Source organism: Coloeus monedula, assembly GCF_965178545.1.
Source record: "Coloeus monedula genome assembly, chromosome: 6".
Lineage (NCBI taxonomy): Eukaryota > Metazoa > Chordata > Aves > Passeriformes > Corvidae > Coloeus > Coloeus monedula.
This window is the reverse complement of record NC_138786.1, coordinates 7489274-7502455: the sequence shown is the minus strand read 5'-3', so window position 1 is coordinate 7502455 and position 13182 is coordinate 7489274. Positions and strand designations below refer to the sequence as shown.

General features: G+C 40.2%; 1 protein-coding gene across 2 annotated transcripts in view; it reads right to left on the bottom strand.

Annotated features, from left to right (window-relative positions):
- The window catches only part of DNAJC24 (DnaJ heat shock protein family (Hsp40) member C24), a 35229-nt gene extending 22505 nt beyond the window's left edge, over positions 1-12724 (bottom strand). Inside the window, exons 1-2 of one of the 2 annotated variants that reach the window (XM_082284506.1) lie at positions 12585-12724; positions 11114-11254 (exon numbers count right to left, since the gene is read on the bottom strand). In XM_082284506.1, the coding sequence (XP_082140632.1) occupies positions 11114-11221 (108 nt within the window). In that variant the 5' untranslated portion in view covers positions 11222-11254; positions 12585-12724. Of the gene's footprint in view, positions 1-11113; positions 11255-12391; positions 12490-12584 lie in introns of those variants that run through there. The other variant, XM_082284505.1, reaches the window with a different exon arrangement.
- Between the last annotated feature and the right edge of the window lie 458 nt (positions 12725-13182).

Genomic DNA, 13182 nt, shown 5'->3' with positions numbered 1-13182 from the left:
TTCCTTACCTCTTAGAACTTATCCATTCTATGACTTTTTTTTAACATTGCTCATTGATCAATTAGCTGGTGAAAACTGCATCCAGTCTTGTCCCTTTTTCCTCCTTATAATCTGCCATGATCAAAACTATTGTGCAAGTATCAATCTTCCCACACAATATTCCACTGCTTGCATGTTTTACATACATTAATGATCTTTTTCATAACCCTCTGGCCAGAAATAACCACTGTTATACACAACATTCAGCATGGCAAACCTACACCTTTGCTTGAGACAAATAAAATCCACCAGAACAGAAATATTTCAGATAACACTATTGTTGCTATAGCAGTAACTATAAGGAAGTATTTGCTGTGACTCAAATATTTGCAGCAAAACATCCTCAAGACAGCACTCTAGAAGCAAAAGGAGTTTTCCTCTAACATTTTAGTTATTCATTACCCAATGGATAATTTTAAAAGAAAACACCCACAGAACAACACAAACTGCTTTCTTTTAAAACCAGCCAGAATTAAAAAAAAAAAAGTTAGGATTAAATGTACACAGCAATGTGCAACAGTTATGCAGAACACAAAATGGGCGTTCACTGACAGATGCACAGTAGAAACACAGGATGGGACTATCAGTCCAGTGCAGCAAATTCTTGAAAATTACTGGAGTCCTCAAAGTGCAGTTAAAAAACCCCATAGACTAAACTACACTGTCATAAACTCATTCATTTCCATGCTGGGGGTTTTTTTTTAAGCTATCTTGTTTAGACATACTCTAAATGCAATTGCTTTTATCATGGTACTGTAGCATCGCCCTGCTACATTGAGCTTCCACACTCTTTACTGGTGTTAACTGGTGACAGTGGCTCTCCTCTTGGACCAAGGCAACACTCCATGAACCTGGTATTTTACAGCCCTCCAGCTCCCCCTGCAAAAACAAGGAACTGCAGATTCTTGCTTGGAAACTTCCACCAGATGAGACACACAACCTCTTGCACCGGCAAGGGAAATGGCCCCCACATCTGCAGCAGCAATCACCAGTCCATCCTACAGAAACTGAAGTAATGAACTCTTGGTCCTTTCAGCCCCAATTCCCCACTCTCTGGAAAGATCTAACCCCATGACATTGGGAAGAGTCTGATCAAACAGCAAGTAATTGCCACACACAACTTTCATATTAAATATTCACATCTCTCACCCTTCTCAGCTCTTGAACAAACAATGCTGAAATCAAGTGTAAAAGTTTCAGTTTCTATTGATGGAAAATAAAATCAACTGTTGTTGTATAAATAGAAGAAAACAATTATTTGGCTAATGAAGGTACGAAAATGAGGAGAAAAATCAGAAGCTATAGTTAACGAAAAAGTACATCTTTAGAAACAGACTCTTTCATTTTCTTCTCTTTCCATGGCCCCTTACTTTCCTATGAAGAGTGACCCAAGAGCCTCAAGAGGTACTTCAAAAAGCCCTTTGAAAACTACACTATACAGCAGGAGAAGAAAAACCAATAGAAAATCCATCAAAAACTAGCAAAGGGATGAAGGGGAAAAACAAACACTTAAATTTACAGTAGTATAAAGGTAAAAATACAAAGGGAATTTTACATTTTTTCTGAATTTCTGGGTCCTATGATTACAATTTACACTATTAAATGTCACATTAAACAATACTCTGTTGTTTAGGCATAGATTATTGTGGCCCTAGTCATAGAATAATTCCAGACAAACAAATGGTTAGGAAAATAGTTAAGGCAAATGCTACTTTCATGTGAAAGCTAACTCCCAAATCCTCTATTTTATTATTTAAAAAAAAAAAAAAAAATCTCACAACTAACAAACAAAACCCTCCAGAAAACCAAACCAAGATTAAAACTACTGAAAAAATGGGGATGAACCTTTCCAGCTGACATGAACAGTAGTGCTTGAAGGAAAACCCACAGGATGCTATTTCCTGGCTGAGTAACATCTGGCAGGGACAGGCAGTTTGGGGCAGGAGCCTTCAGCTGGCACTGGAACTTGCAAGAGGAAAACCCTTCTGCAGGCAAAGAAGTCAAATACTTTGATACCCTCAACTTCCTAAGAGCTACTGAGCACAAAGCACAGTTTTCTGTGTTGCCCCCCTGCCCCAGTCACTAACACAATATTCCAAACCAAAGTATAACATTCATTTTCCAATTCATTTGGAATACCTGAAAACAGCCTCACACCTTTAAGAGGTCAGATTAAGCATAATGCAAAATAATCAAAGTCCCTAAGGCACTTCAGGTGCAGATGGAAAGCAGGCCTGGAAGAATACAGGACTGCTTTTAAAATATTGTTTATTAGCAACCATAACTCCAACACTTGCATAGCAAGTGGTTTTGATTTTTTGTTTTCTTGAAACTATTTCAGCTTTCCCATCTCTGAGAGCAATACAGAGTCACTACAGTGTTTGAAGACATTTGAGATCTCGAAATAACAGGTTTGGCCTTTGTTGAATTACAACTTTTAAAATGGACATAAAAAGCAACAACTTAACAGAATTTACTAAGTTGTGAAAACCAGTACTAAAAACACCAAACAGGCAAGAACCTCCTTGCAAAAACAGCACAAAACACAACAGAGAAAAACCCTAACAACAACAACAAACAAAGAAGTCAGCATTAATTAAAAAATTCATAGCCTCAGTGACAAAACAATTCCAAACATAATCCACGGAATCACACACACTCAGAAATTAGTTTGTATTGGATTTATTCATAGGCTTGAAGGATGTGTTCCTATCTGAATTGATCACTAGTTTGGTGTTAACTTCCAGTTTACATGGACATGGTTGGCAAATTTCTCCATTTGCAGCCAGGAAACAACTTTGGCAGTGTGTCCTCACAACCCTAAAGGGACACACTTTGAGGGGGACTCTAGGAAAGCACATGTCAATAGAATATTCTGCTCTACCAGAATTCATTACTGAGCTTTGGGACACTGGTATTTAATAACTATCTAGGCAGTCTTAACCTTTACGAAACTGCCCCATTTTAGAAAGGAATAGTCAAGAGAAGGAGATGGAAAGGTAAAGCCAAAACTTAGCACAGGTCAGCAACTGTAGAGGAGTAATGCAAGGTTTTTATCCCTTAAGTTTCAACAGCAACATTTACAGAAACCAGGGTTTCACTGGGAGAATCCTCCCAAGCCCATCCTTGGCACTGCTCCTCTGTAGCAGTCGGAGCCAATCCTGGATTGCTCTGACAGAAGATAAGTACCTCTTAAAAGAGCAGCTCTTGCTCAGCCTCTCCTCAAAGACCTCATTAGTTACAATCTAATGTTCTGTCAAGGAAAGAAAAACGTTTAGCTAAGGTGCTGCTCAGCAAACTCATTCATCTTTACCTTCTTTGACTATTGACATTCTTAGGTCATAAATCCAAGCAAAACAGACTGATATTTTTCATTTGTTAATTTAGAAGGAATAGCAATGAAGGGTCAAGTTTGACAACAGTCAGTCAATAGCTGACTGACTTTTCAGCCTTGAAACATTACTTTTAATGTACTGAAAATTAAATGAAAAAGAGTTTGTCCAAATGACTGGCAGTTTACAAAAAGTTGAACTTTCTTCTATAATAATAAGCTATCTACAAAGTATCCTATAAGCCAAGCCTTCAGGTATATGAATTTGCTTCTGCATTAAATAAGCTCAAATGAGCTCATGTGTGCTGAGCATTTGAGCTTAACGGGAGATGAGGAAGCATTTGTGATGCACTGAGGCAAGGAAAAGATGGAGGGTGGGACAGTTATGTCATTCAGATCAGGATTTTCTGACTCTAAAGATGAAGGAAAGAAGGAATGTGAGAATGTGTTGCTTTAACAATTTTCTGTAATAATTATATTATGTATTTCAAACAGAAGACAAAATTAGACACAGATAATTTATTTAAATAATAAAAATCCCCACAAGTCTCCAAAACACTGAGTTTTACAGGTTAGTACATCACATAACAATATTTTTAAAGATGTAGTAACTATTTCAGATTCAACACAAACATGGTTGATTTCCTTTAACAGCGATAAGACATCCTTACATAAACACAGCTACTGCAAGATGATTGATTCTACCACACTTTTATTATCCTCAAACTATTGTTCTGGACTTACAGCTTCTTTAAATAATTGACCTAATGTTTAAAATTTCTGAAGTAGACACCTGAATGCATAGTCTGATTTGGAAATGCTGAACAGCTCAAGGCACTCTTGACTGTGGCTGTTCAAACATCAGAATAACCAGAACATTTATGATGTGAAAGCATTATGCTGGTCTTTGTAGCTGCCTTCTTTGTGCTTTAATTCACATCTTTTGCTATATGATTTTTATTTCAAACATCTCACTTTAGAAACTAGATAAAAAGCAAACTGCACAATATAAAACTACTTAAATATCTCTTCAAAATGCTGAAAGAACACTTGTAAATATTAAAGAAACATCTTTATGGCATTTAATAAGCTACTACTTAAGATTTTACTTTTAATTGGAATTTTAATTTTATACTGACTCAGGACACAGTGAATATTTGTGAGTATTGAACACCTTTCACAAAAAGTCTACCAAACAACAGTATAGAACCCTTTTTTAATATATGTTACAATGAATAACTTACATAACCAGGGCACAAAATATTCAAGAGAGGCATCAGATTCCTCTGCAGAGCACAAATGATATCAAAGGCCAAGCACATATTGGCCAAATCTCCCATTGCAATAGCCTGATGCCCATTCTGTTACATATGAACCATAAATCTACAAAGGCGGCGGTATCAGAAGCTGCTCATTATAACAAATGAGCTGTGGACAGTAACACTGTAAGTAAACAGGTTAAATCTAGAAATAATTTTTGAAACTAACATTACTTTCACAACTGGCTGAACTACCTGGATAAGCAATGCACTTACTTGCTGGCTTATTTTGTGATGCTATGGGTTCTCATATTCTATGTAAGTTAAAAATAAAGCTTTCTTCTGTAGGGATATTCACACCCCATCCACTTGTTAAAAGTCACCTTCATCTTTAAAAAATCATTACACATTACATAGTAGTAAGTGAGACATCACTCCCTGAGTGAGACCGAGCTGCCCCTTTTTCTACTAAGACACCTCACTACATCCTTCCTCTCTTTACCTCTGTCCATGATGTCTGTCCACACCCCGTATTTTCTGCAAGTCAGCACACCTTTCTCAGTCACTTCCTGTGCAGGATGTGTGCTGGGTCCACCCTCCAGCTGCCTGGTGAATCCCTGAATTTCACTGGATTAGCAGCTGCCTAATTCTGTACAGCACAGTTACTGCAGGGGAGCACCTACAGCCCAAGGACAGACTGCCACCAGCTTTGCAGCTTCCCAGGGCTCTGACGGAGCCAGCAGTGGCAGTGTCACACCGCTCCACAGAGTTCAGTTTTAAGCAGCTCCACGGTGCTCAGCTTTAATCTCCACCCTGACACATGCAACGCCTCTGTGGTGCTACTCAGACTGAGAAAAGTTCCTGTTACTCCAACATCTACAAATAATCATCACCAGTGTAGCTCGCTGTTCTCCAGACCTCCTATTAAATATCACGGTGAACTCCTCTGGTATAAGGGAAAACCAAACAACAACCAACACCAAAGCCAGGTGAATATATCACCCAACTCATAATTTAAACAGCAGCAGCACGATCATGACCTGGCTAATGAAGCTGCTTGAATTAGTGACTTCTCTAACACCAAGCTTCACTTGGTACTACCTAGGCTAGTAATCAACTTCTCAAGTCACAACTTGAAAATATGCCCCCTTCTTTTTATTAAAGTGATAATTAGTAAATCAGATGTAAAGAACAGCTCAAACTACCCTGTGCATTAAAACAATAGTCCTTTGTATTAAAGCTGCTGGCTTATCTTTCTCTCTGTAGCAATTAGATTAACTCCAGTCAAGCTCCAGCCAGGCTGCACTGAACGTGTTCTGTTTATACTGTCAAATTACAAATCCATTTTCTACCAGTTAGGTGAAGTTAGAATTAGCTAAGCACAATGATCTGTTCAATACCTCTAACAAGTATGCTGCTTTTCAAACAAAAAAATAAAAAACCAGCCAAGGCTGTTGAAAAAGGAATACATACACTGCCTGATTCTCATGATAAGCATTATTATGAGACTTCCAATACAAAACTCAGTGTTTTCATTTTTAAGTTTCAAATTCTCAACTTAAACTCAGCATGAAGTTACTCAGTAGGCAGGTCCTTTCAGGAGTAATACTGAATCTACCTTGCAACAAACTTTAAAAGAACAATCATGCAAGCAGCTCTTTAACTTTACATAAATGACACCTTCTGCATTTCTTGTGATTGCAGAATTTAGATGTGTACATAAATAGATAACAGATTTTTCGCTCTCCAGAAAGTCATATGTCTTTCCTTTAAACATGGTCCATGGAATAATCTCTTCTTGAAGTAATTTTGCCTCATTAAATTAAATGTCTACTAATTTCCTTATTTACTGTTGCTGAGAGTCATTCTCACCTATGCCTGATGCTCTGTTTGCAAATCTTCTACTCCTTCAAACAGATCAAGTGAGAACCTTAACACTTTGTATTTATGTACACACACACCCCCCACCCCTTTTGATAAAAAAGATAGTCTTTGTAACACTCTGTGTTAAATGGCACATTTTATTTCCTTACCATATTAAAAATAAGAGCTTCTTGCATACTGCCTGCTCAAATTACATGGATTTTCTTTAAGATTAGGGCACACATTGTAACAGCAGCATATAATTTTCCTGCACAATAATTTTTTTCCAGTTGAAAGGTATCCTATAATATCATCAGCATCAACAGGAACAGACACCTGATTTTCAGCTAGACAAAGCTTATGCGTTTGGTGACTTTATTCCTGGTGAAAAGCAGTTTCCAAATATAAAGCAGTTACATAAAAATTCAAAAACAATCTGACAACTTATTATTTGACCACAAAGTGCTAGACCAAAAGCAAATGCAAAAATTGTGCCAATAATAAGGTGTGTGTGGGGTGTTTCCCCTGAATGTCCTATTTTTGTTGCTCTAATTTTATCTTCTGTTGATTTTACACACATTTAGAAATGGAACATAAGCACTGTCCTTCCTAAAAGCTGTATGGATTCCTTAAAAAACCATGCATAGAGCACAAAACCCATTTATCCATTTAAGAAATCACCTTGTTGAAACTACCGTGTATCTAACTGTGGATAAAAGGCTGTGTGTATCCCAAATACCTCAAACCCACCAGCACGCTCCAAAGACAAAAGATTAAAGACCTATTCCTACCACTTCAACAAGATATTAATTCTCAGAATTGGCTGGGTTGCTTTCAGAGTATGGAAACTACAAGTCTTCTGTGCTTCAGAAAGCACTTTAGCATGAGTTTGTAACAGCCAGCCAAGGAATCTTTGCATTGAGCTATGCTGGTTTCAAAGCACTCATTTGCATTTTTTTTTCCTTTCAGAATTACTGGCTGGAACTTTGTGCCAGAGTATGAGCCTCCATACACAAGTTTTAATTTCTTTTAAAAATAAGCTTTTTATAGAATTGACAATGGCACATGCATCTTGTGCCCCAAAGTCTGTCATCTTCAGCTGCTACTGATTCTTACAGTAATAGAGTATCAAGATGATCCAGGTATCAGAGTCACCTAAGTACATAAGAATTATTTAAAAAATTAACTTAAGTCTCAAGGAAATTTTATAAGATGCTTGAATAATTAGAAGGAGCGGGTGAGAAAAAAAATACCTACTTTTAGCCCAAATTCCTTTTCTGTATCAAATTAATACTATTCTTAAGGACTGAACTGATATTATCTACAGTAAAATAATTCACTTAAACACATATAACCTGACAAAATGCAAAAATTAAGTGTAGTAAAGAAAAAAATATTCTCTCTAGTAGGGTGTCTAGGTACAGTTTTGTTCTGGGTTATTAACCTCTTCCATCCTCAATTTGTTAGAATTATTAAAAAGGGGTTTGGTTTTAAAAATTCATCAGTTTTAAGCAAATTTGCCCTGATGAAGTCATTCTTACAAAGCTACAATTCAATCACTTTTAATTGTGTACTACTTTGTATTATTAAGGTCAATCTTGAGATTTAACTGCAAATAGAGTTATCTTTTGGATGACATATGGCAAGATCTCCAACTCTCTTTAGCTTTGGAAATTTTACATCTGCCTGTTCCTTCAAGATGCTAAGCATACATGTGTTGACAAATACAGAAAATAGCAGATGGCAAAAAGCAAATGCTCAACATGAAGCATTGCGGATCACTCGAAAAAGGGTTGGACTCAGAGATCTGCCATTTTTATTTCAACAGAAGAATTATGTTTAAAAATAAATTCCACCATCTATTCTGCTTGATGCTAAGGCACCCATGTGGTTGGAATATTCATGATTACAGAATCCACGTCATATTAATTGCAGCTGGTATCCAACATCCACGTTGCTTTACAATCCTTTGGATTTTAGGACTACTAGCACAGCATAATTCTTCAGGAGATTAGCTTCTGCAGCTATATAAAAACTGGAAAACATTCTGCACTGACCATAAAATTTGACATGACATCTTTTAAGAAGCAATACATGGCTGCGTTCATCTGCTATTCCAGCTTCTAAAAACCTGCATGTACCTGCAAGCAGCCCTGTCCCCCGCCCTTGGCAGTGCTACTTGTACCACCCCCATCTCCAGTAACTGCATCAGAGAACCCAAGGAGCACCTGGGCACTCAGAGCTGAGAAGTTACCACAAACTCCAAGGGCCAGCCTGGACAGCAAGAGTGGCTTCATCTGAAAGGACACAAAAAGTAACGCAACAGGTCCATCCAGTGCTGTACTTCTCACTAACAATGCACAGCGGATGATCAGGGAACAGCATCAGGATAAAACAAACATTCAGCAACATTCCCCTTATATATCCAGTATTCAGCAGTCCACAGCTCATGAATCCCTGAATCAGAGAGAACATCTGTGTGTTAACATGCCATGGCAGACTTTTCTTTGAGGAAAGTCTTACAGCTTTTCCATCCATGGAACCCGTCAGCTCAACAACTGTGGCACTTTCACACTGTAACTAAGAGAAGATGTGTAGTTTCACTTCTGTTAACAGCTCTGAACAACACCTATAATTTTAATTCCATTATTATACACCAATTCATAGGAAAAGAAATATATTAATTCCATTACAGTATTCCATTTAAATTAGCCCCCCATCTGAACAGAACAGGTATTTTACACCATGGTCCCCTGATCACCTTCATTAGCCACAGAACCACAGAATCGCCAGGTTGGAAGAGACCTTCAAGATCACAGAGTCCAACCCATGCTCTAACACCACCTCAACAAACCATGGCACTGAGTGCCACATCCAATCTTTCTTTAAATACATCCAAGGATGGTGACTCCAACACCTCCCCAGGCAGACGATTCCAGAACTTTATCACTCTTTCAGCAAAAAACTTTTTTCTAACATCCAACCTAAATTTCCCTTGGCACAGCTTGAGACTGTGTCCCCTTGTTCTGTCAATTGTTGCCTGGAAAAAGAGACCAACCCCACCTGACTACAGCCACCTTTCAGGTATTTAAGAACAAAGAGATCTTTATTAATCTTTTACTCACGTTTTACCAGCAATTCAGTAGAACAAAACTATTAGGAGGTTCAGGAAAACAATGATTTCTATTCAAAGGGAAACTAAGAAACTTGGTTTCCAAAGCCCTCTCCTCCATTAGAATAATCAAAGCTTAATAGTGAGAACCAAAGGATTTATGTCCTATATCTGCACATGAATATCTTGTCAGGTGTAGAAACTTAAGACTAAGTACATGAATCAGTTTTAGACAAAGAAACAAGTTCACAGAAAGCACTCAGGAGGAGTAGATGTACAGCAGGGGGTGACTAGCAAATTCAGCTGAAGAATACCAAAATGTGTAAAATTGGAACATACTGGTGAAATGACCAAATTTTAAAACCATTTTTATAGTGGCTAGAAATAAAATTATTTAAAGAAACTCACACCAACATAAAAATGAACAACCCCCTCCCCAAACCCATGAATTTATTTCAACTCTAACAAAACTCAAGTCTCCTGGTCACTGGCATTCTCTTTACCTAACTTAAAAATCCCAATTTCTTATCACATTTGTTCTGACACCTCAAACCACCTCAAATCTGCCATGCACATGCTCCAGCACCCACCCTGCCAATACCGACAGTCTACCTAGCAGCTTCCTACAGAAAAGAGAATTTTTCCTATAAAAACTGAGTTCTGCTCACCTCCTTTCTTCTTCCCTACCAAGTCACCAGCTTTCAAGAAACAGGAATTTAGTTACCTTGGGAATTCTATTTGTCTATCAAATTCAGCTGAAAACAGTCAACAGTATCAAAAGACACTCAATTTTCCTCAGAAACCCAGACCAAAGCACTTTTTGAGCAAAATGACCAAATTCAGGTCAGGGAGGGAGTAAAACAGAATAACCAAGAACCACACCAAGTAATCTGGTAAAGCTCTGAGATTCTTATGCATATATAGCAGCAGTACAGAAAAAATTAGGGGAATTCACAGAACGTGAGGTCTTGATGTATGACCAAGAATACAACTCCACAAAAACTCACCAGAAACTTCTCAATAAAATTAACTTATTTTCCTCCTATGCATTTTTTATTTCATTACTGCAGACTATCAGGAAAAAACTTCTTTTTCTTTGTGTACTCAAGGATTGTATTCAGCACACTGTACCTTGCATGACAGTAAATACCACAAGTATCAATTAGCAAATTTCATGTGCTACAAAGACTTTTTGACTTGTGTGCCTTATTATCCAGCACCTGATAAACGATTACTTGTCTCAGTTTAGCAAAGCTGGGAGACACATCAGTGTTCTGGAATCAGAGCACCACAACCCCTCTTTGCGAATCTGCTGAAAACTCATCAACTGCAGATGTTTATTTCAAACTTAACCCAGCCTTGGTGTACTGATATTACAAACATACTCTGATCAATCACATCAATACAAAAACTGTAAAACCAAATTATTTTATTTAATAATTGCAACTATTACCTTCTTGGTTTATAAAAATGACTTTTGTGCATCTTAAATATCAAATCCAGACATACCAACAAAGCGAGTTTTTGGTATTTCCGTTTCAGTTCTGCTGGGCTGTCCGATGGTTTGGCCCCCAGGACCTTGTACCAGTCCTTCTGGTTTATCCTTTCAAAGGCCATAGCCTGACTGGCTTTGAAATCACGTCCTCAGCACTGTGTAAGAAAATCAAATAAATGAAATTACAATTTGAAAGAGAAACAGAAAAAGCAAAAACAAGGACCTGGCAAACTAGAGGATCACGGAACTGACCGTAGCCCTCCAGGACCTCTACACCGTTATATGAGAACTATTGTGCAAAAAAAGCTTAATTCATGTGACCATTCCATCCCATAGATTGTCATGTGTAAAGTCTCGTGTTTCCTGTCCAAGTGCCTCAGCATATCATGTTTCAGAAGCCACCCATACCTCTTCAAAAATCATTTTGTATGTAAAATGACCCACACTGCAGATACACCTTTTATACAGACACTTTTAAAAACGAACTTTTGATTTTGAAGCAATGCTGTACTTAATACATGAACACGTGAAGTACATAAAAGTGTGATATTTTTCAATTTGGGAATAAGATCCATGCAAGAAGACACAAGAAAAGGTATGTGCTGTTTTTTACAAAATGGCATTCAGAGCATGGGAATTCCTTCATCCTGCTGAGAAAGAAGACAACTTTCTTAAAGCAGAAGAGAATGTAAAAACAAAAAACCAAAAATGAGCCAAAACATACAAAGTTAGCAGAGGTTACTAAAATCTAACTAGTAGTGTGGTTTTCAATTTTGGCCATCTTTCACCAAGTTAATGACACAGGAAGAAAAAAATAAACAGGAGAACTAAATGCTAGAAGTAGAACGGCAGTGCTTGAGCTTCACGCAGATTCTTAGGTGTGCTGGAATCCCAAGCTTGCAGTAGCTGATCGACCACGAACTATCAGGTAAGAGATAACATTGCCAGTAGGCAAGAGCTCTATAAATAGACAAGTTCTATAACTACAAACTAACTAATTGCGAAACAAAACAAAAAAAAGGTTTGGGGTTTTTTCCATTTCAACACTAAAACTGCTCCCTGATGACTACCGTCGTACTTCAGAATCAACATTTCTTTCATGGGAAAAAAACCTAAGTTTCAAACTCGGCAGAGCTACGAGCAGATCGCGGGACCCACCACTGCAGGGGAAAGCACCACGCACCCGGTCCCACCCGCGTTTTGAGAACAAGCCGAAAGGCAGCGCCCGCCGGACCGGGCTCTCCGACACCGCTCCCCACAGCGGCGCCACCGCTCAACCCCGGCGCGAGTACCTCGGGCCTCTGCAGCGGGCGGGGACGGCCAAGGAGGCCGCCGCAGCCCGGCCTAGGCCGCGGCTCCTCGCACTGCGCCAGGCCCTGCCGGAGGCCCCCCGCAGTCCCCCGGTCCCCCCCGGCCCGACCCAGCCCGGACTCCCGGGGTTCCCCCGGTCCCTCCCCGCTCCCCGCGGCCGCCCCGCGCACCCACCTGCCCCGCACCATCGGCGGCCGTGCCACGCATAACTCGTCCGGCGGGAAACACCCTACTGTGCCCCGTGGCGCTTTACGCCTTTAGGCCCTTTAGCTCGGCCGGGGCCGCAGCGCGCGTGGCTCCCGCGCCGCCCCGGCTGTTTCCAGCCGGGCAGTAATGGCGCCGCACCGGCAGGAAGCGCGGCCCGGCCGGGCACGACGCGTCCCCATGGCGACCGCGGCTCCGCCGGCGCCGGTGCCGGCCGCGGGAGCTGCTCCGCACCCCGCCCGCCCCTGGGCTCCGTCTGGCGGGGCTTCGGTGGGAGAAGGCAGCGCTGCCCATCCCGTTCCCCCTCGCTCGCTGCGCGGGAGCCCGGGCCGCCCCGCAGCCGCTTTCCCCGCAGGGACTCCGCCTCCCGGGGCGCAGCCGCTCCCTTGCCCGCCCGCGCTGCGGGGCTCCCTCCGCCCCCGGCCGCGCAGGCGGAGCTCGGCAGCCTGGGCTCCCGGCCTTATAAGCGGGATAAGGCGGTGGTTTCTTTCTCGGAAATACTTGTCCTAAAGGGGAAGGAAGATCATCCTCTTGATGAAAAAAATTAAGCTCTGGAAGCAGGTTTTAA